This window comes from Arachis hypogaea, chromosome 11 (assembly GCF_003086295.3).
Source record: "Arachis hypogaea cultivar Tifrunner chromosome 11, arahy.Tifrunner.gnm2.J5K5, whole genome shotgun sequence".
Taxonomy (NCBI): domain Eukaryota; kingdom Viridiplantae; phylum Streptophyta; class Magnoliopsida; order Fabales; family Fabaceae; genus Arachis; species Arachis hypogaea.
This window is the reverse complement of record NC_092046.1, coordinates 5,353,020-5,376,659: the sequence shown is the minus strand read 5'-3', so window position 1 is coordinate 5,376,659 and position 23,640 is coordinate 5,353,020. Positions and strand designations below refer to the sequence as shown.

General features: G+C 32.3%; 1 protein-coding gene across 1 annotated transcript; it reads left to right on the top strand.

The window, feature by feature from the left end:
• Positions 1 to 19,088: 19,088 nt before the first annotated feature.
• LOC112720864 (uncharacterized) lies at positions 19,089 to 21,879 on the top strand. Its single transcript, XM_025771955.1, has 5 exons — positions 19,089 to 19,226; positions 19,326 to 19,677; positions 20,300 to 21,265; positions 21,362 to 21,375; positions 21,463 to 21,879. Exons 1-5 carry the CDS (start codon positions 19,089 to 19,091, stop codon positions 21,877 to 21,879), a joined length of 1,887 nt encoding a protein of 628 aa, XP_025627740.1.
• Positions 21,880 to 23,640: the final 1,761 nt, after the last annotated feature.

Genomic DNA, 23,640 nt, shown 5'->3' with positions numbered 1-23,640 from the left:
CACAATACAACAGTAGGTCGAAGAAAATAGAAGTTCCGATATCGGATGAGAACGTTGTCTGATTACAAAGAAGTCTCGTCGGTGGTACGAAGAAGGCGATCAAGTTCAACGCCCTCCAAAAAAAGATTCTCAGGGAATGGCCGGGAGAAACACAAGTAAGGAAACTGGGAGCTTACAAAGCTATGATAACCTTTGACACTGTGCTGAGCGCTGAAGAAGCATATACTTTTTGAATGAATGATTTATTAAGGCTTTTTCATATGGTATGGAGATGGCATGAGACGGAAAAAAGTGAGTCTAGAAGAGTTTGGTTGGAATGTTATGGAGTTCCATTGCATGCATGGTCACGAGACTCCTTTCGCAGGATAGGAGAGCAATGGGGAGAGGTGGTTAAGATTGATAACTTAACGGAGTCGTGTAGTTCATTCAGCATGGGTCAAGTTCTGATTGATACGTGTGCTTTTGATATGATTAACAACTGGGTTCACATTACAATAGGTACAAGCGAATTTGATGTCCTCGTAAGAGAAGTGGGAGGAGAGGTATACCGGGAGGAGTGTTTCCGGGAGAGCTACCAGGAGTTAGGGGACGGACAAGCAGTACATGCTGAAGAGACGGAACATGAGGAAAATGGCAAAGGGATGAATTATGGTGGCGGAAGGCTACTTGGTGACCGGGATCTGGCGGCTGAGCTCATGCCAGTGAGGTGCAGGAATGATGAATTTGACAAGGGTAATTTTGTAGAATCACTCGTATATTTGAATGAATGGAACAATCAGAATTTGAATTCACATTATAGTGTGGCTAATTATCAGGCATTTAATGAAAAGGAAGATCCTCAGGGATCGTTAGAGAATCATGAGGATATTGACTCGGACAAAACGGTAACATGTGAGTACGGGGAGCATTGTGGTAACAAAATTGATGAGGCTACAAGTAAAAATATTGGGCTGGGAGCAACAAAGCCCAATAAGAAAGGTAAGATGGCCCAGTCTAGAGAGTTGGATTTGGGCCTTGAGCAGGGTGGATCCCCTTGGATCTCTAGCCGGTTTGGTTCTGAACTTGTGTCCATGACCCGGAAAGGGTTGCAAGCAGGGGCTGAGGGCAGTCCACTATTGGCAATCTCAAGACAAAGCGGCGCAGGAGATGTAACGCGGGCTGATGCAAAAGGAAGCGGGCGGTGTTGCGCGGTTGTGGCGGCTGAAGCTCCTCGACCGGAGGGACGGTACCAATTTGAAGAAGCTGTGCGCGATGAGCCTGACTGGATGGATAAGGTGAAGGATGGTGAGAGGATAAAATCCACGGTTTACGGCGGGCGTGAGGAGACCACACGGGAGACAATGGTTGGGGGTTTTGTTGGAAGGAAGATGATGGGGGCAGGCGTCACGACTCGGGAAAACGATCCTGGCCATGGGAGAAGTGGAACGGTCCTTAACAAAGAGGTTGAGGGAAGGGCTCAAAATGCGAAGATGGAGGTGGCAGCAGATATAGTAGATCATGGTCATGGAGCGGGGGCTACTGCTGTAATACACCGTATTGCACAGACAAAGGATCGACATTTTCAGGTTGGGGGCAGGATGCAGAAGCCAAGATATGAATGGATTGATGGGAGATGGGACATGGGATTACGACAGAGGCCAAGAGAAGGCTTATGAGAGCCGTACAGACGAGGTTCAGAGGTTGAGGCTAGCTTGGAGGATGAAAACGAGACTCACAGGGAGGAACTAAGGTGGAGCTGGGAAGAAGAGATGGCAGAGAACAAAGAAGCTTGAAAATTAGCTGTCGAATTCGGTGCCCAGTGTAGTGATGAGGAGGATATCATGGTAATCCTGCAGAAGCAAAATGAGGCAATGGCCCTAAAGCGGCGACAGGCAAAGAAAAAAGAGAAAATACGAAGAAGTCGGCCAAAATCTCGCAACCAGGTGTGTGCTATTAATGTTAAATGATTATAAGCTCTTGGAATATTAGAGGTTTAGGTGGTGCTGAAAAATTCAATATGTTGAAGAATCTCAAAAATAAGTTTAGATTAGAAATGTTAGGGTTGATAGAGACAAAAAAGGAGCTGGTGACTAAGTTTGATGTTATGCGTATTTAGGGTAGAGATGGAGCTAGTTGGGAGTTTGTAAGTTCAGTTGGGGCTTCAGGAGGTTTATTGCTAATATGGGATGAAACAGTATTCAAATTGACTAATTGCTCTAAAGGAGATAGATGGTTGTGTGCAGAAGGGGTTGTGATAAAAGATATTTTTCAGTGTGCTATTTGTCTGGTATATGGACCACATGTGAGATCAGAGAAGATAGTAGTGTGGGAAAATTTGAGCTATATTGCAGGGTTGTGTCAGGTGCCATTCTGTTTTTTGGGTGATTTCAATGAAATTATGCATTTGGAAGAAAGGAAAGAAGCGACTACCCTATCAGCGTCTGTGGAGGACTTTAGATCTTGGATAAATGATATGGAGTTGGTTGACTTGCCGCTGAATTATCGGGGGTATACATGGTTTAGGGGGAGCTCGTGCAGTCGAATAAACAGGAGCCTTGTTACCTTGGGGTGGTTAGAGATGTACCCGGGGACACGACTAAGGGGAGGTCCAAGAGGATTATCATATCACTGCCCGTTGATTATGGAAGAGAGCAGAACGTTTGATGGCCCAAGACCTTTTAGGAGCCTGGACTCGTGGTTCACGCATGAAGGCTTTCTAAGGATGGTGAAGGAAGAGTGGAGGGAGTTAGGTGATATACAATTCCTAGACAAGATGAAAGCGCTGTCAGTTCCAGTTCGGAGATGGCACAAGCAGCACTTTGGGAATATAGCTAAGAGGATAAGGAAGTTTGAAGAAGAGATAAAGAAGGTGGATGATATGGTGAGTAGTGGTTCGTATGATGGTAAAGTGGAGTCAAGAAGAAGGACGTTAGCGAGATGCTGTGAGAAGTGGTATGTGAGACAGGATGTCCACTGGAAGCAAATGTCGAGGGCCCGGCATGCTGAAGAGATGGATAGGAATACTAAATATTTTCACAATATTGCTTCGGCAAGAAGAAGGAATAACATAATAGAGTCATTGGTGATTAATGAGAGATTAATAAGGAATCAGGCAAGAATAAAGGTGGCGATTCGAGACTTCTATAAACACCTGTACTACCAGGAAGCCTCCCCAACAGTGAGCTTTAGATATGGTTTAGTAAATAGACTGGAGAGGGAGGAAGTTGAAGCCTTAGAGATGATGCCATCAGCAGAGGAAGTGAAAGATGCGGTATGGGACTGTGAATCTTCGAAAGCACCAGGGAAGGATGGGTACAACATTAATTTTATTAAAAGGTGTTGGGGGGAGATTGGATCGGAATTCACTACAGCGGTGATGAGCTTCTTTGAGCATGCAAGACTACCAGCAGACTCCAATGTCACATGGATCGCGTTGGCACCGAAATTCGTTGGAGCGAAGGAGATAAAAGACCTTAGACCAATCATCATGGTTGGTTGTGTTTATAAGGTTATTTCTAAATTGCTGACACGAAGAATGAGAAGTGTCATGCCAGGGTTAGTTGGAGAATCCCAGAATGCCTTTGTGAAAAGAAGAAAGATACATGATGGCGCGTTAATTGCATGCGAAACTGTGCATTGGCTAAAACTACAAAGAAAGGCATCGGCGATTATCAAATTGGACTTCCACAAGGCCTATGATAGAGTTAAATGGTGCTTTGTTGATACTGTCTTAGAGAAGATGGGCATCGGCAGTACATGGAGGGCATGGGTTAAGGAGTGTATAAGGTCGGCATCCATCTCTATTCTGGTTAATGGGTCTCCTTCGAAAGCCTTCAAAATGGAGAGGGGACTTCGTCAAGGCGACCCGTTATCGCTGTTCTTGTTTGTCTTGGTGGTGGACGTGCTCAACAGAATGATCGGTGAGGCAGTGAGGAATGGTCGAATATCCCCACTGTTGGTAGGAAGGGATGATATTGAGTTATCGCACTTACAATTTGTGGATGACACAATATTATTCTGTCCGCCAGAGTAGGAGACAGTGAGAAATTATAAGAGGCTTATGAGGAGTTTCGAGGTTATGTCGGGACTGAGCATTAACTTTGAAAAGTCTAGCTTGATACCAGTGAATTGCAGCCAGGAGTGGACTAGTCGGATGTGTCACTTGCTTGGATGCCAGGAGGCAACCCTACCGGTGAGGTATCTTGGTATTAGCCTAGGAGCAAATCCGCGGTTAGTAAAAACTTGGAAGCCGATAATAGATAAGGTGGAAGAGAAGCTCAGCTTATGGAAAGCGAAGGTCCTAAGTAAAGCTGGAAAACTGGTACTCATCAAGTCTGTCATAAACAGTCTACCAGTTTATTACCTGAGTCTGTATAAGATGCCAAATGCGGTTGCACGAAGAATCATTTATCTGCAGCGGAGGTTCTTCTAGGGGAAGGAGGACGGACGACCTGGCATGGCTCTCGTGAAGTGGGAGATGATCCAAGCACCAAAGAAGTTAGGAGGGCTGGGAGTGGGTGACGTAATGGTACGTAATACTACTTTATTGTTTAAATGGTGGTGGCGCTTCTCAAAGGAGGATTGTCCGTTGTGGAAGAAGATTGTGTGTTCATGCAATAGACTGAACCCAAATCAGTTGTTGTCTACTCAGACTTTACCAGTGAGAGGGGGTCCATGGAGAGACATATGCCAACTACAAATAAAGGAGCAACAAGTAAGACAGAAAATGATTGATGGCCTTGCTATTGAGGTAGGGGATGGCAGGACCACCAGATTTTGGGAGGATACATGGCTCAAAATAGGAAAGCTGAAGGACTCTTATCCGAGACTCTTCTTGATTTCAAGCCAAAAAGGATCACCAATTAGGGATTGTGGGTTTTGGGATGGGATAGAGTGGGTTTGGCATTTTCAGTGGAGGCGGGAGCTTCGCTAGTGGGAAACAGAAACCTTGGATTAGTTGCTTCTTGCAATCTGTCAAACTAATAGCAGAAGTGTAAGACAGAGTGGTGTGGAAATTTGATAAGGAAGGCGTTTATACTACTAACTCATTTGTGAAGGTCTTGCAGAAAGCGACTCTGGACGAGGAGATCCTGAGTTACAGATTCACAAAAGAAATTTGGAGAGGTTTAGTTCCGTCTCGAGTTGAGTTATTCACTTGGTTTGCTCTGATTGGCCAGGTCAATACAAAGGATTGGCTTAGTAGGTTGGGAATCCTGGAACCGAATGAGAATATATGCGTGTTGTGTAAAAAAGCAGTTGAAACTGTTCATCACCTGTTGGTTGCTTGTGAGTTCTCTTGGCAGGTGTGGTGTGAATCATGGAATTTGGTCACGTGTGGACAGCCCCTGGCACCTTGAAAGATCACTTTGAGAGTTGGAGATCCATGCCTATGAGAAAGGAGGTACGCAAGTACTGGTTAGTTGGGTTCTTTTCAGTTATATGGAATATTTGGCTACGGAAGAATGGTGTAATCTTCCAGAACAAAACAGCAGGAGTTGTAGAGTGTGCGACACAATCGTTGCGTTGTGCTACGGAATGGTGTGGAACTAGCTCATGTTGTTGATGGCTATGCCGGAGATGACATAAGAGCTGAGTAGTTGTTCATTTTTATCTTATTCTATGTATGCTCCACTTTGAATGTTGAGCTCTTTCTTTTAGAAAAAAAAAATCTGATATGTCATAAATTTATTTAAAGTCAAATTACTGAAATTAGTCCTTAAAAATATACACAAAAATTATTTTCATTTATAAAATTTTAAAAATTGATCAAATTAGTTCTTATATAAATTTCTCTTATTTTTTCTTCATAATATTACATTTTTTATTTTTCTTAATCTTACTAATCTTAATATCATTTTTTTATACTTTAATAAATAAAACTTTCTTCACATAAAATAATTAAAATAATGAAATTCTTACAAAGTTATTTTTTATTTGTATTTTTAAATTTTAGTTTTTTATAGTAAAATTTTTTATTTAAATAATTTTATTAAACTATTATTAATTATGTACTAAATAATTTAAATTTTGGATTTTAATAAATAAATATAGTAGTTATTTTAATATTTTAATCTTTTAAATTGTTTAAAAACGTTAAGTTTTGTTATTTTTTAATTTATGTAATAGAAATCAATAATAAAAAACTAATTTATGGAATCATTTGTTGAACCTTAATATCTTAATCTATTTTTTAAATATTTTTACTACTTAATTAGCGTTATTGTTCTCCGTCTTCTCAATTGTTAGATATTTTTTTTTAAAGTTAATTTAAAAATTTTAATACAAAAATTTAAAATATAAAAGTATAAAATCTAAAAATACAAATAAAAAGATTTGTAATAATTTGATAATATTGTGGGTTTTTTTTTTTTTTTGTTATCGACCTTTTGTTAGGACCTACATTATACTTAGCAGAGTTAATTGATAAAGCTTAGTTAATTACTTAACAACACTGTTAAAGCTTTGTATTGCATATTGTGTAGCCTCATAATTGATCTTGTGCGTGAAAATGGGTGGGTAAATGATTATTACTCAAAGTTGGATAAGGATTAAGGAAGACCTGAAGAGAAAATGTATAGAAGGGCCCAGTTCTTAATCTACAAATAGTTAAACAAAGCAGATCCTATTAGGAAAAATATAGGGTACCAATATATTATCTGCCAACTATAAAGTACGGATATTTTGCTGAATTACCGTATCTGTGTATTAGACACATTTTGGACACGACACTCATGGACACTCGTCCAACACGCGTGTCTATTGTGTCTAACTGTGTCTTAATAAAAAATAAAAAATTCTTCTTCGGACATGCCTAGACACGCCTAAATACCATCACGTGTCAGCGTGTCCAATCTTATTCTTAACATATATTTTTAAAATAAATTTAGATATAATATATATTTATATATATATATATATATATTATTTATTAAAACAAAAAATATTTAAATACTTGATATAATTAAAATAAGACATTAAAGATAATTAAAAATTTTAATTTATATTTTAATAACAATAAAATATCAAAATATTATTAAAATGTATTTAAAAAATACTTTTTATTTTATATGTATGCATGTCTCCGTGTCATGTAAGATTTTAAATTTCACGTGTTAGCGTGTCCCGTGTTGTGTTGTGTCCCGTGTCCGTGTCAATGTTCGTGCATCATAGTCTGCCAACTTATTGTCAACAATAATTAATTATTATATTTTAAACATATATATAAAGAGACATATCTAAAAAATATATCTATAAAAATACTTTTATTAAACACAACCATAAAAAAATATTTTTATTAGACACATTCACAAAAATTTTTTATTAAACATAGTTATAAATAAGAATTGATAAAAATTGACAAAATTAATGTTAATAACGTAGCAAAATTGATTCTATTAATAGAAAGCGTCGTCATGATTTGTTATGATGATGAGGATCAGAATGTTCAAGTTGAAGATTAAGATTGGGAACACATTTAGGAAGATCAACAAAAGAAACTTCTCATCATCATCATGTGCGTGGGATAGTTAAATCTCTATGAAACAAGTGAACACACACAAGAAGCAATCATGATTGGTAGAGGACAATTCTTCAAAATCAAAAGAATTTCTTCTCCTATTTTCTAATTATTTTCTTGTATCATTCATATTTTCAATCAATTATATTAATAAATAAATAAATTAAATTAACTTCAATTATATATATATATATATATATATATATATATATATACTTGTACTATTTAATAAAATCTTTTTAATTTAGCATTAACTACTAACTCTAAAAAATAAAAAATTTAGAATAATTTAATATTATAAACATTAATTATATATTGTAAAATAATCTAAAATTATAATGCAAATTATTTTTAAAGAAATAAATCAAATAATCAAGCATTATTGTTAATTATGAAATAACCTAAAATCATAATGCATTTTATTTTCAAAAAAATCAACCATTAACATCAATAAATAAAAACTATCGTCAAAATACTTAAATTAAAAATATGAGGGATTAATTACTATTAATTATTAATAATATATCGATTATATCAAAAAGTAAAAATATAATTATATGTATTTACATCTAATGGTAATCAATGGCTAAGAGAAGGGGGTTGAATCTTAGCCTCCTTTTTGCTTGACAATACTTGCTGGCCTTTGAAACTATTTCTGGAAACGTTTTGTCTTTTTATCTCGTAACTAGTCACGAGACTTTTTCTTTTGTCTCATCCCCAACCATGAGACTTTTCTTTTTGTCTCGTTAGTCAGCACGAGATATTTTCAGTTTTGTCTCCTGGGCAGCAGAAACAGAAATGGAGTAGAAGAGAGAGAGAATTACACCAAGATATATCCTGGTTTAGCTGCTAAGTGCAAGGTAGCCTACATCCAGTCTCCATCACAACAATGATGGAATTTCACTATAATCATCCTTGATTACAAACACCAATTCTCCCTAGGAACTACCCTTCCTATCTGGGACAAGTCCAGAATCTAATCCCAAACTGAACTTGACTTGGTCACTGCCAAGCTTTCAACTGTAAAGTGCTAACCCAACTTACAAGGGGATTCCCACAAAATCATGAAACACAACACAAATGTACAAAGGAACTCTAAGGACATCTATGGCTTTTTCTTTTAATTTTGCACTCTCTGCCTTTTTTCGCTCTATGGCTTTTTCATACAAACCTCACTATTTGCCTTTTCCATGAGACTCAAGACATGACAAAATTAAACAGAAAAATTACAAAATGAGAACATTGAAGGAGAAGAAATCTGTCAGCTTAGAGAGCTATGAGAACCATGTGCTTTTGCACTCTCACTCCTTGAATCAACCCTAACTGTTCACCCTTACTTATAGGGAGAAGCCTCCAAGGTTGAAACCAAACAAACCAAGCCAATCTTCTTCTTCTTCAACTTGAACCGGTTCGGCCAAAGAGAGAGAAGAGATAACCCATGCAAAACCCAACATGCAATTACCTCTAGTCCTTCCTTGGTCATCAATCTTCATCAATCCGAGCCCTTCATCCTTGCCTTGCTCTCCAAGATGAACTTCTGGCCCTTGATGCTTCATGATGATGATAGCTTAATTTGCTCTAATCTCTACCTCTAGCATCAGGTAGCCACTGCTGCTACTTCCTGTGATGGTTGAGCAAAATCAGAGACAAGCCATCCTTCCAAGATTCTTCTTCTCTGACCGAGATCTTCACTTTCATTTTTGGTATGGAGGAGCTAAGATCTCTTCACAAAATCTTACCACAAGTGAAAGAAGATCTTAGCCACAGCATGCTTTTCATTTGCTTTTTCTTGCCATCATTGTGATGGTCTTGTTGCTTGCACCATCTTCTTTTCGGTGGCTATGCGTAGCTTCCATGGGTGCTGGGTAATGACCGAAAGAGAAGAAAGAAAGATGAGAGAGAAGATGGAGTTAGAAGAAAATCAATTAATTGAAATAGAACAAATTAATTAAAATGAGGTTGCTTTTACTTCCCTTGCTGAGTGGCGTGTTGCTTTAAACCAATCAATCATGTCAATCATACCTTTTCTCTCTCATTTATATTTCCAATGCTAGCAAATTAAATTTTGAAATCCATCCCTTAACAAGAAATAGAATCCGTTGGAAGTATGAAACCAATTTGCTTTCTTTCGATGGGTTTCGGACCAAGCATTGGATCTTTGGTTTAATATGGGCTTAATGTTGATGTTAATAAAAATTAGCCCAATTAAACATAATTTACATCAGCTATATAGGATGCCATACTTTGAACAAGGCTTAATTCTTAAAAGCATATTGAGCTTGTAGTAATAAATCAAACTGGCCCATTTAAAATAAATCAGCCAACATAAACATATTAACATCAAAGCTAAAGGTTAGTTTGCAATAATTCCCTTTTGTATTCGGCTCAAACAGAACCTGCATAGCAAAAATAATTTTCATTACCATATATGAATTAATATTTTTGCATTTAATTAGATTAATAATGTTTAGTCATCACAAATGTTATTTTAGAGTTTTCCAAACTCATTAACATCATTAAGACTATGTTTGGTTGGAAGGAAAGAAATAGAGAGGAAAGAAATAGAAAGGAAAGAAAGGAAAGGAAAGAAATTGAATAAATTTTTATTTTCTTTAAATGTGTTTGGATGAAAGGAAAATAAGAAGGAAAGAAATGGTATAAAAAGACAATTTTACCCTTATATTATAAAATATATTAAAAAAAGTAAAGGGATAATATTGGAAGGAGAGAGAGAGAGAATTAGTTTTCTCTCCATTTTCTCTCCATTGTTGGAGGGAAAGAAAATTGGTGGGTCCCACCAATATTTTTCTATCCCACTTTCTTTCCTCTCCCATTTCTCCCCTTAACCAAACAAGGGAAAATAACTATTTTCCTTTCAATTTCTTTCCTTTTCTTTTCCTTCCTCCCATTTTCACCTCAAACAAACACACTTTAAAAGAATTATCATTACGAGTAGAATTTTGTAAAAAAAAGTGAAATTGTATAAATAGTGAATTTAAAAAATAAATATCGTTAAGTAATTATGATTTTTTTGAAATAAATAGTAAAAAGGTTAAATATTATAAACTATATTCTTTTATAAGTAATCCTTTTAAGTTGTTATGCTTGACATGATTTATTTGTATATCATTTAAATTAACATTACTTTTATAATGATCATTTATTCTTAATAATTATTGTTAGAGTTTAATTTTTGATATCTTACAATAATTATCTATAAAAAAGAAATATATATATATCCTAAAAAAATTATTAAATAAATTTATTCTTTTTGTCCTATTTTTACATTAAAAGATTTTTTGTTTTGTCTTTTTTTTTAACTGTTATATATTATGTTATTAAAATTATTAAATAATATTAGAAAAATTCTTTAAAAAATAGAAATAGCAATGTCACTTTTGAATAATTAATTCAATAAAATTAAAATTAAACAAATAAGATGATTCAATCAATTATACAAATAATAACATATTTATAAATATTAGTAATAAAAATAATCTCATTAATATAAATGACCAATACAATAATTATATGAAAAAATAAATAATTACATAATTACATAATTTTCAAGATCCTATATGGTTGAACTAATAAACAAATCCAAAAATATCTATACGATAACGTCCTAATATTTTAGCATATTAAAAATAATACTATAATTTTATATATCATATATAATTTTAAGTTAACTCCTTAAACACATTATAACATAAGCCGTTTCAAAAAATACACTAAATTGATGAATATCACATATGTCACAACATACATTCTAAATTGTCACGATATTTTAAATAAAAAGAGTATCAATAAGGAGAAATCAATGAATATAACTAAAATAAAGAGTAATAAAATGACACACGAAAAAAACTAATAAAGAGAATCAATAAAAATATTAACACATAAACCACATGCATACATGAAGAATGTATATATTAGTTGTGGATATATATATATATATATATATATATATATATATATGAATTGAAGTGCACATGATAAAAGAGAATATTATAAAATAAAATTATAGTAAGATTATTTAAAAATACCGTAAATATGATACATCTTTTTTATTAATTAGAAACTAGTAGTATGCGCTTAATAATAAACAATTAAAATAGACAAAAATTTTTAAAAGTATAAAAAGAATGAAATGTAGAAGTAGAGATAAAAGAAATAAAAATGAAATAAATTAGAGAGAAAGAGAGAGAGAGAGAGAAAATGAATAAAAAATACATTCGAATCTTGTATAAATAGATGGTATTAAAAAAAATAAATTAGTTAAATTAATTCATATATTTTGTTGTCATATTTATTATTTACTAAATAATTTGATATTTATTTCAATTAAATCAAATAATTAATTGTAATTAATTAATTTATATAAATTATAATAAATTATAAAATTTAAATGTCTAATCAAATTAAGTAATTGATATAATTAATTAATTATAATTGATTTACTTTAAAGAATTAAATGAAATAAGTCGAAAACCCCTCAAGAGCATGCCATATCAACTCCATCATTAAATGTAAAAATTCGAGTTTTATATAATAAAATAGATTCGACATGACTCAATTCATATAATTATTATATCATTCTACAAAATGTAGCATTTTAGTGCAAAAAATACTGACGTAGCATATTTTAGTGTCAATACATAATATATCTCTTTTTTTTCAATTTATTTAAAAAAATATTTTTTTAATTATATAAAAATCAGTATTTATTGAATAATAATTATATTAGTTGTGAATCCTTCTAATTATATTTTTAATCAATCATTATAATTAGCCATAAATAAATAATATCAAAATTGTCAATAAATTTGTTGAAATTCATACTCATGCACGTATTCTAATTATATTTTTAATCAATCATAATAATTAGCCATAAATAAATAAGATCAAAATTGTTAATAGATTTGTTGAAATTCATACTCATGCACGTGTGTGGTGTGTCACATAATTATATATAATTTTGATATTCATTCTAATAATTAAGCTACTAAAAGTTAGGGTAAAAAACGTATATGAGCCAAGGGAAGTTTAAAATTACCTAAATTCGTTAAATAAAATTCTGATACATCATTCTATCAAAGAATAAATTAATGTAATTCGAATCAATACAATTTGAATTAGATTTGTATGTAATTCGAATCAATATGTCACGAATTATAAACTTAGAGTTCAAATTATATCAATTCGAATTAGTAGGGAGACGTGCTTTGAAGGGAGTTCGAATCAAGTTGATTCGAATTACTCCGTTTTTGTAACAAATTCTAATAAATTTTTTTAATGAATTTATTTAAATTATAGTACAAAAAATATTTTATTCTATGCAAAATAATTTTAAAAAAATAGCTTAAAAAATATTTTTAAATTATTTTGCATACAATAAAATATTTTTTTGTAGTATAATTTAAATAAATTTATTAAAAAATATTCATGAGCTATCAAGAATGGGCAGAAGAGTATTGTATAAAGTTCGAATTGTTCACCGTATAATTTGAATAAGGCTTGGTTTGGTAAAGCTTTTACTTTTTAAGAGTAGCTTATGAAAGCTGTCTTTTAAAAGACGACTTTTTAAAAGCTACAGCACTTGCGTTTGGTAAAATCACATTAAAAGTAGTTTTTAATAAGCACAAGTACTATAATTGTGTTTGGTAAAACAACTTTTAAAAATTAAAAAAATATAATAAACATATTTATAACGAAGAATAATATTTTTTTTTCAAATTTTAGAGACCAATAATTTAAATATTTATTCGATTTACTCTTTATATTAATATAAATAGAGTTATCATTAGTCAATAATAAAACTTGTACTGATACGTCTATTACCCATTTATATATATTGACTCACTTATACAATTCACAAAAAATGAGACACATATCTAAGTAAAATTATATGAAGATTGTGTTAGAATTTGTGAAGGTTAGGTTGAGAAATTAGAAATATATGAGGATTCCAATGGCAATATAATGACAGAAAATATGTGTGGAAAAATAAATAAAATATATTTTTAATTATTTTTTATGGAATAAAATATTTTCTTTAATTTCTAAATACAATATTTAAACCCTAATAAATATTTTTAATAAATTTTGTTAATAAATTTATTTAAATTATACTACAAAAAATATTTTATTCTATGCAAAACGATTTAAAAAAATGGTTTAAAAAATGTTAAGAGTACTATAAAAATTTGTAATGTTCTAATGACTTAGGTACTCAAATTTTAAATAAAGTACTCTACATAGTCAATAATAATTTAGAAATTAAAGAAAATATTTTATTCCATACAAAACAATTAAAAATATATTTTATTTATTTTTCCACACATATTTCCTGTCATTATATTGCCATTGGAATCCTCATATATTTCTAATTTCTCAACCTAACCTTCACAAATTCTAACACAATCTTCATATAATTTTACTTGAGATATGTGTCTCATTTTTTGTGATTTGTATAAGTGAGTCAATATATATAAATGGGTAATAGACGTATCAGTACAAGTTTTATTATTGATTAATGATAACTCTATTTATATTAATATAGAGAGTAAATCGAATAAATATTTAAATTATTGGTCTCTAAAATTTGAAAAAAAATATTATTCTTCATTATAAATATGTTTATTATATTTTTTAATTTTTAAAAGCTGTTTTACCAAACACAATTATAGTACTTGTGCTTATTAAAAACTATTTTTAATGTGATTTTACCAAATGCAAGTGCTGTAGCTTTTAAAAAGTCGTTTTTTAAAAGACAGCTTTCATAAGCTACTCTTAAAAAGTAAAAGCTTTACCAAACCAAGCCTTATTCAAATTATACTGTGAACAATTCGAACTTTATACAATACTCTTCTGCCCATTCTTGATAGCTCATGAATATCTTTTAATAAATTTATTTAAATCATACTACAAAAAAATATTTTATTGTATGCAAAATAATTTAAAAAATATTTTTTAAGCTATTTTTTAAAAATTATTTTGCATAGAATAAAATATTTTTTTGTACTATAATTTAAATAAATTCATTAAAAATTTTTATTAGAATTTGTTACGAAAAGGGAGTAATTCGAATCAACTTGATTCGAACTCCCTTCAAAGCACGTCTCCCTACTAATTCGAATTGATACAATTCGAACTCTAAGTTTATAATTCGTGACATATTGATTCGAATTACGTGTTGTCAATGCTTTCAAGTAATTCGAATTATATCAATTCGAATTACATACAAATCTAATTCGAATTGTATTGATTCGAATTACATTAATTTGTTCTTTAGTAGAATGATGTATCAGAATTTTGTTTAGCGGATTTAGGTAATTTTGAACTCTCCTTGGCTCATATACGTTTTTTACCCTAAAAGTTATATACATTATTTTTTTTTTGTAATTCATGAGTCTAAATTTAAGAAAAAATATTTTGTATTAATCTTATAATTTATTTTTTTTATTATTTCGTAGAATAAGAATGTATTTTTTATTTTTCATCAAAATTGATATTTTAAAAGGTACAAGTTATAATTTTGTATGATATCTTTTTGATGTAGTCATTCTATTATTATTCTTTTTAATAATTTGATGGTTGTTCTTACTCAAACTAAATTTATTCTTTTCGTCCAACATTACAGTGAGATTGTCCTTTGTCGTAATCGTTTACAATGCACCACATCCATTAAATACCACCTCCAATTGTATTCACCGATCCAGGTTCTAATTACATGGATGTAAGAGTTCAAAAAAGATGCAGTAAACTCTATTTTACTGAAGAATAATTTGATCTACTCATATATTATGACAAACCCAATAGAATGTGGGTAAAGTAGCTTTCATAGGAGGAGCTCGATTTTTTATTGAGCAATTGCATCCAAAGAGTTTTACAGGCCAAGTTCAAATTTTATCCCCTCCATATTTTTTTACGGAATTAATCTCTACATACAAGTGTTTTGTACTTACAAGCTTTACAAGTCTAAAGAGAACGAAACCCATAAACGCGCTGCTTATGTTACGGGCCTCTTTAACAAACTTTTAAATCAATCCAAATCAATTAACGCGTGAATATATAACTTCCATTTTTCAAAAGATTTCATTTCCTTTTTCGAGTTTCTTGCCAAATTTGTTCGATCTCCTTCGTACGTTCTTTCTTTCCCTTCGATCTCCTTCTGTTTTTTTCGATTTTCATGATTTCTGAAATCAAGCTTTGAAATTGTTACGAAGATAATGGAACTTCAGAAATACATCCAAACGATTACAGAAATACACCCAAAGGATTATAGAAATACACCCAAACGGTTACAGAAATAAACCAAACGATTACAGGAATACACTCAAAAAATTTAAGAAATACACCCAATATCAGGGAGAGACAGTATATTTCTTCTTGAAACCTTTTAATATTTTGTTGGTTAAGGATGAGGCACATGCCAGAGACAATCTAGAAAAAAAGCCTAGAAGAACAGTAAAACAGTACCTTGAATAATGTTTTTTCGTTTTTTCTAGTGATTTTTTATAGAGATTTGTATCTTTTCTTCTTGATTTCTTCTACTCTTCGCAGAATCGTAGTTTGTTTCGAATGTCGCTTGAATCTTGACGGTTTGCGTTTTGATTGAGGAAGAAGAGGAAGAGTGCAGCATAATGAACGTATTGTAAGGCGCGTGCGTTGGACGCTCAATTTAAAGGAGTAGTGCGTGTGTTTTTTTCTTGAATTTGGACCAACTTATATAGCTTGTAAGCCAAAAATGTTTGTATGTATAGCAGGTCCCTTTTATACGTTCAAAAAATCTTTGAAGTGGAGCATACAATGAGATTGAGTTTTCTCAATTTCTTTCCTAATTTTAAAAGTATTATTTTTTGGTGACTATTTTAAAAGTATTATACTTACGAAAAGAAGTAGATATTAATATATGATTATAAAAGATAATATTTATATATTATGAAAATGAAAAATTTGTGTATTAATGTTTTAAATCAATTAATTATATATAGTAATCTATATGATTATATTATTAGAAAAAGATAATATTTTAATTTATTATTAATTATATCAAAAGTCAAAAGTAAATTATACAAATTATACTATCATCTTACAAAATTATTTGTTCTTAAATTAGAAAATTAAATTATTATATTATTAATTAATAATTTATTTTCTAATTGTAAAAGAAATATAATTAAATGTATAGACTTTAATTAAGGGATAAATATATTAGTCTATTAAACGTTATTTTTAAATTAAATTTTGAGAATAAATAATATTTCAAATTTTTTTTATCGTTGAAAATTTCCTAGTTAATTTGCTTAAGGTAGTTACTTTTAGATTTTATTTTTTGATATATTGGTATGATTTTATGGAAGAAACGTGTATATTAATACATGATAATGAGAAGGAAAATATATATTTATATAATATTAAAATTAAAATGCATGTAATAATGTTTTAAATCAATTAGTGGTAAGAATAATGTATATGATTATGTTATTAAGAGAAACACAATATTCTAATTTATTATTAATTGCAGTTAGCATTAATTAATTATCGCAACAATTAATGAATGTTAAATAAGACAAGTTATGACTATTTTTTGCTGATTTTCTTTGGTTACCAAACATTTCTGATATAAATTATAATACAATCAAATATAATTATTTGTTATTAAATTAAAAAATTAAATTATTGTATCATTAATTAATAATTTCTTTCTTAATCTTAAAAGTATTATAATTAAATGTATAAACTTACCTAAAGAGATAAATATGTTAATCTTTTAAATAAAATTTTAAATTAAATTTTGATAATAAAATAATATATTCTATTTTTTTGTTGTTGAAAATCTTATTATTAGTTTATCTTTTGTACGTATTTTGAGATTTTGTTTTCTAAGGTATTAGGTTATTTTATTTTGATGCTCTTTATTTTTTATGTATAAGTATTTTGGGAGCATATAACTATTAAAAAAAAGAAATATTTTGTATAAAATTGCAAATAGAATAACTTCTCATTATTAAATAATGAAAGAAAATAAAAGAAAAGAATCATTGAATAGAACATATATTAGCTAAATTATTATAATTAGGATAAATTTGTATAATACATATAAGACATTGAAAATACAATCAATGTATTATTATTATTATTATTATTATTATTATTATTATTATTATTATTATTATTATTATTATTATTATTATTATTATGTGTTTCTTTATTTTATACTATTATTTGGTATTTGTATAAAAGACAAAAAATATAAAATCATTTTATTTAAGTTAAATATGTTAATTTTGGTTAAAAACATGTTTTAAATATAAATAAAAAATAAATATTTTTTTGGTATATGGCATGGGGTACATATACACTAGTATTCTATTATGGAAATATTTTAAGTGCACTGAAAAGTATCGGTATACCAGTTGTTTTAACTGTTGATTTTAATTAATATTATATATATATTTTTTAATTCAAATCAACGATTAAAACAATTAAAGCATCGATACTTTTGGTACACTTGAAATGTTTCCTATCATTATAACATATCTCCCACCAATAATCTATCCGCTTTATTAGGATAATATAATATGATGATAATGATTGAAAGGAAAATGAATTTTGTGCAGTAACTCAAAGAACAAAGTAAAACAGAAAAAGAAGTTTAACAATAAAAAAAAAATAAAAGATGTAAAATTGAACTATTATTAATCTTAAGTGTTTGTGTATTTTATATGATAGATTAATTTCCTTTTATAGTACTTAGAACTAATTTAAAATAAAAACAATAACCAAAACAAATTCAGTAATTAATAATTTTATTTTTCAATAATTAAAATAATATTTCCTTTAATAATAATAATTATTGATATATATCAAGAAATTAATGTATCTTAATATAATTTGTATTTGAATAAGGAATTTTAATATAGAGGTCTCAAGTTTTATATTGGAAAGACGTGGAGACATCTCTTTTAAAAAAGTTAATTATTAAATTATTTTTTTTTCTTAAGTACGGTAAGTGGGGGTCTTTTTTTGGTTATGGAGGAGGGGTTGGTGTTGTGCTGGAATATGGATTGAGGGGGTGTTACACCGGAATGTGGGACAGGTTTTGGTTAGATTTGGAAAGGAAGTAATCGGATCCTCCGATTTCTATGTTTTGGAAATTTTGTAAGTAAATCGGAGGGTCCGTTTTGCACTAGCACAAAGAAAAAATCGGACCGTGCGATATGACCCAGCAAAACGGTAGGTCCAATTTTTTTGTGTGATTTGTTTTTGGTTCGTTAAAGTAATCGCTGGGTCCGTTTTGTGGTTGAGAAATTTTTTTTTTTATTTACACTAATGGAAATCGGACCGTGGGTTTTCCTTATTTTATAATTTTTTTCGAATTAGGGTATACACCACTCGGACCGTCCGAATTGTGTGTGTATATATATAGGTGCTCAAGTGTGCGAACCAAAGACAGCCGACCAGATCCAACTTTCTTCTTGTTGTTCGAGTTCTCTTCTTCTTTCTCTGGTCTGTAATGGGGTAACTTGGTTTGGGGGAAAAAAAGTTGATGGTAAAATTTCTATTTTTGTTTAAGTGAGTGGGAAGAATGGATGATAGAGTTCTTTTGAAGGTGTATTATTTTGGTCAGATTTTGTTGCAGACACTTGAAAGAGTAAAATTTGTTTGTGAAGATCCATTAGATGTTGTTATTCCCTTCACAATTTCATTTGAAGAGCTTAAAGGAGTGATTTGTGAGAAGATAGATTCGGAGATGTCAAGAAAAATATCATGTATTTTATACAGATATCCTGTACCAGTATTTGGTGGATTCGTCCAATTTCAGACCAAGTATGTAACCGACGAAGCTAGCATGCAAGAGATGTTTTCAATGTACATTAAAAGTCGTGCTCAAATTTTCTTCATCGAGTTGTACGTTGAATTCGAACAATCTGAGACCGACCGAAATATTTTACGAGAAGACTACAATAGTGACAGTGAGGAAGAGTTTGAAAGCAATTACGAAGTTGTCGGTGAAGATGGAGATGTAAATCCAGCCGACGGCGGTGTGGCTCCGAATGTGGCAGACGTTGCAAATGCATTCGCGAACGAAGAGCCATTTGAGGAGCCATCTTTCATGCGAGTTTTGGATTTGGAAGCCATGCATGCTCCGGAGTTTCCAGACTATATGAGTGCAGGTACTCATTTAGCATTTGCAAAAGAGGTTATTTAGACAAGATCAAAATAAAAATACTTTAAGTGAATTAGTATTTAGGTTCCAGTATTCATTTAGTTAATATGTTAATTAGGATTCATTAATAAATATTTCTTAGAGTATTTACGAAGATAATTAGGGATTATTTAGTTAATTTATATTTATTTAGTTACTTAGTTAATTAGGAATTATTTATTAGTTTATTTATTAATGAGTATTTATTATAGTCTTGATGAAGTTATGAAGGCGGTTAGTATTTAATTTTAGTTATTTAGTTACCTTGTATTTACTTAGGTGTTTAATAATTATTTTTAGTTATTTGTTTAATTTGTATTTATGTAGTTATTTAGTTAATTAGGTTATTTTAACTGATTGTTTATAATAGTATTTATGAAGTTATCTGGAAATATAGGTATTTATATTTAGTTATTGAGGATAATTTGTTTTAATGTGTTTGTATTTTTATGTAATGGAGATTTAGATAATACCTTAATGTAAACGTTAGCTATATCATAATTGATGATGTGAGTGATGATTTAATATTTAATTTTGGTCATTAAACAATCATGTATTAAATACTTACGGTGTGGCTGCCTTCTTGGCAGAAGTTCCTTTTGTCGCAGATGGTGAGTTCGCCGTGGGGATGGAATTCAGTTCCAGGGAAGCTGTTATTAAGGCGATGAAGGAGTATACCTTCCGAAGATCTGTAGACTACCATGTGTATGAGTCGAAACCGTTGACATTTTATGCGAAGTGTACACAGTACGGGTCAGGGTGTGATTGGCTTATCAGAGTTAGCATGATCAGCAGAAAGCACTGTTGGGTTATTAGGAGGTACAATGGTAGTCACACTTGTACCAGAGCAACCATCTCTCAGGATCATTCCAAGCTGGATTCAAATACGATTGCCGAAGCCATAAAGCCGTTGGTTGAGGCTGACCCCTCTTTAAAGGTAAAATCAGTTATTGCAGAAGTGCAATCGAAGTTCAACTACACGGTCAGCTATCAAAAAGTATGGTTGGCAAAACAGAAGTCCATTGAGAAGATATTTGGAGGTTGGGAAGCATCGTACAAAGCGTTGCACATATGGTTCGAGGCCATGTGTCATAAGGAACCATCAGCTGTCGTACATTTTGAGATTATGCCTGCATATCAAGGGGATGATTTGGTAACTGATATCCGGGTATTGCATCGAGTATTTTGGAGCTATTACCCATGCATTAGAGCATTCAGACACTGTAATCCAGTTGTCCAGGTGGACGGGACTCACTTGTACGGAAAGTACAAGGGTTGCTTGTTAGTGGCCATTTCGCAGGATGGTAACAACAATATCATCCCGATTGCATTTGCCATTGTCGAGGGAGAGGCCTCTGATACTTGGCACTTTTTTCTCAGTAACCTACGTCAACATGTTGTGACTCGGGATGGTGTGGGGCTGATATCGGACCGACATGAGTCCATAAATGCAACTGTGAAACGTAGTCACGGAGCTTGGTCACCTCCTAGAGCTTTCCACATATTTTGCATCAGTTTCAAGGCACCCTATCTGCAAAAGCTTGTCGTCAATATAGGTAACATTGTATCTTTAAAATCTTGTTATTGATGAAACTGCGAACAATCTATACATCCTGAAACTTATTTGTTTTTTGGTACCTGATATTCTTTAGGGTATTCGCGGACGGTTCGTGAGTATGAACTGCGTTACCAGCGTTTATGAGAGCGAGGCGAGGCGTATACTAACTGGTTAAACCGTATTTCCCGTGAACAGTATGCGTTGGCATTCGATGGTGGCTACCGATGGGGTCACATGACGACTAATCTAGTGGAGTGCATCAACTCAGTCTTGAAGGGTGCACGCAATCTCCTCATCACTGCACTTGTGAAAGCAACATTCTACAGACTTAATGAGTTGTTCACATGGAAAAGAGCAGAAGCGGGGGCGAGGATTAATGCAGGCCATGTTTTTACGGAGCATGCGACCTCCAAAATTCATGCAAATCAACTTGCATCAGGCAACATTCAGGTTAATTGCTTTGACAGGCAGAATGAGGTATTTGAAGTGCGTGAGATGCCAAGTGGAGTGGAGTATGCTGTTGATCTCCGTGGTCAGAGATGTGACTGTGGTGAGTTCCAGGTGGACCGGATTCCTTGCCGGCATGTGTTTGCATGTTGTGCAAATCAATGACTAGATTGGCAGGTATATGTGCATGACGTTTATAAGATGGACCAGGTCAGGCGCGTGTATCGGGCTAGGTTTAGGCCATTAGGGAATCCTACTACGTGGCCTTCTTACAATGGTCCCCGATTCGTACCGAACCCGTACCTGAGACGCGTTTCCAAAGGTCGGCCTAGGATGACGCGCTTCTTGAATGAGATGGACACACGTATGCTACGTCGTCCGAGGCGGTGTAGGCAATGTGGAGCTGAGGGACACAGTTGTAGTAGATGCCGTCAGGGAGGTCCTCCAGGTACCGACAATAATGCCCAGTAGGTTTATATGATATTTGAAGCATTGTATCCTATGTCAATGCCTTGTATGATTAATGAATCGTTGCTACCTGTGTCATTGTACTTTATGGTAATTGAACCATCGTATCCTGTGTCAGTGAACTTTATGATGTATGAACCGGTTTAACATTTGTGAATGTACTTTACGGTGATCGAGTCATTGTAACCTGTGTCAATGTACTTTATTAGATTTGAACGATCGTACATAGTTGCCAGAACCGAACCGATGATCGAACCGATCATACTACAGGTTCACTGGATATTCAACGGTTCATCAGTAGTTATACCGGTTCGAACCGGTTTTCATCCTTACATGGTCCAAATGCCGGACCGGACCGATATAGGATCCGGTTTGTAGGTTTTTCGGTCGAACTGGTCCGGTCCGGTTCAATTCTCATAACACTGCCATCGTAACCTGCTTCATTGTATTCTAATGAACATAAGGAACATCATACTGAAACATTTAAATACAATACTTAGTTGGTACTTATCATACTTTAGTCATACATAAATAGTTAAAGTAAACATTAAGTACCATACATGATACATAGCCTAAACTAACTACACCACAACTACTTTCTCACTGTCCACAATGTTCTTGCATTTCTTCGCGGCCTTTTTGATCACGGACGGAGTGTATCGACTAGCACTACGACGTGGTGGATCAATCCTGAGATTGTAGCCTTTGCCTATCTCACCTGGAGTGCAGCTGTCACCTGTATAAACAACCATCAAACCAAGCAACTGTATAGTATAATCAACATAAACCAACACACCATACAAGAACATAATATCATCAATTGAGACAGCAGGCATATCGTATAATCAACCTAACAAAAATATACCTAACAAAAACATACTATCATCAATTGGCCAGGCAGGTATATAGTTTAATCAACCTAACAAAGAGATACCAAACATAGACATACTATCATCTATTGACCAACCAGTTATATAGTAACATCAACCTTAACCAGTGTACCATACATGACCATAATATAATCAATTGGCTATATACTTATATAGTTTAATCAACCCTACACAACACCCCATACAATAATATGATAATATCAATTGACGGGAAAAGTTTATATGATAATTGTATCTGCATCATTACGGGATTCTTCATCCTGGTCCATGTCCTCATCATCTTCCTCATCCATGTCCTCATCCTCATCTTCGTCGTCTTCCTCGTCATCTGGCTCATCCACTAAGTACTCAGCAGTCTCATGCTCAAAAGTCTTAGCATTTTCTTCAATCATAGTCATTGAAACACGGTTCGAATTTTGACTATTAAGAACTCCTCGACCACCGTCACTCCTACTAGAATCACCAGATACAAACCCTCCAGAAGCACCCGAGTAGGTATCAAATGGATACCTCGCGTCAAACGAATACCTACCCGCCATGAAGTCAGCCTGGTGGCTATGTTGTGCTT

What these genes read in the sequence shown, in the direction of transcription:
- LOC112720864 (XM_025771955.1), top strand. Translation starts at nt 19,089, where the DNA reads ATGGATGATAGAGTTCTTTTGAAGGTGTATTATTTTGGTCAGATTTTG. An exon ending in CATTTGAAGAGCTTAAAGGA is followed by an intron (nt 19,227 to 19,325) that starts GTGATTTGTGAG and finishes GTCCAATTTCAG; the next exon opens with ACCAAGTATGTAACCGACGA. An exon ending in TCCAGACTATATGAGTGCAG is followed by an intron (nt 19,678 to 20,299) that starts GTACTCATTTAG and finishes CCTTCTTGGCAG; the next exon opens with AAGTTCCTTTTGTCGCAGAT.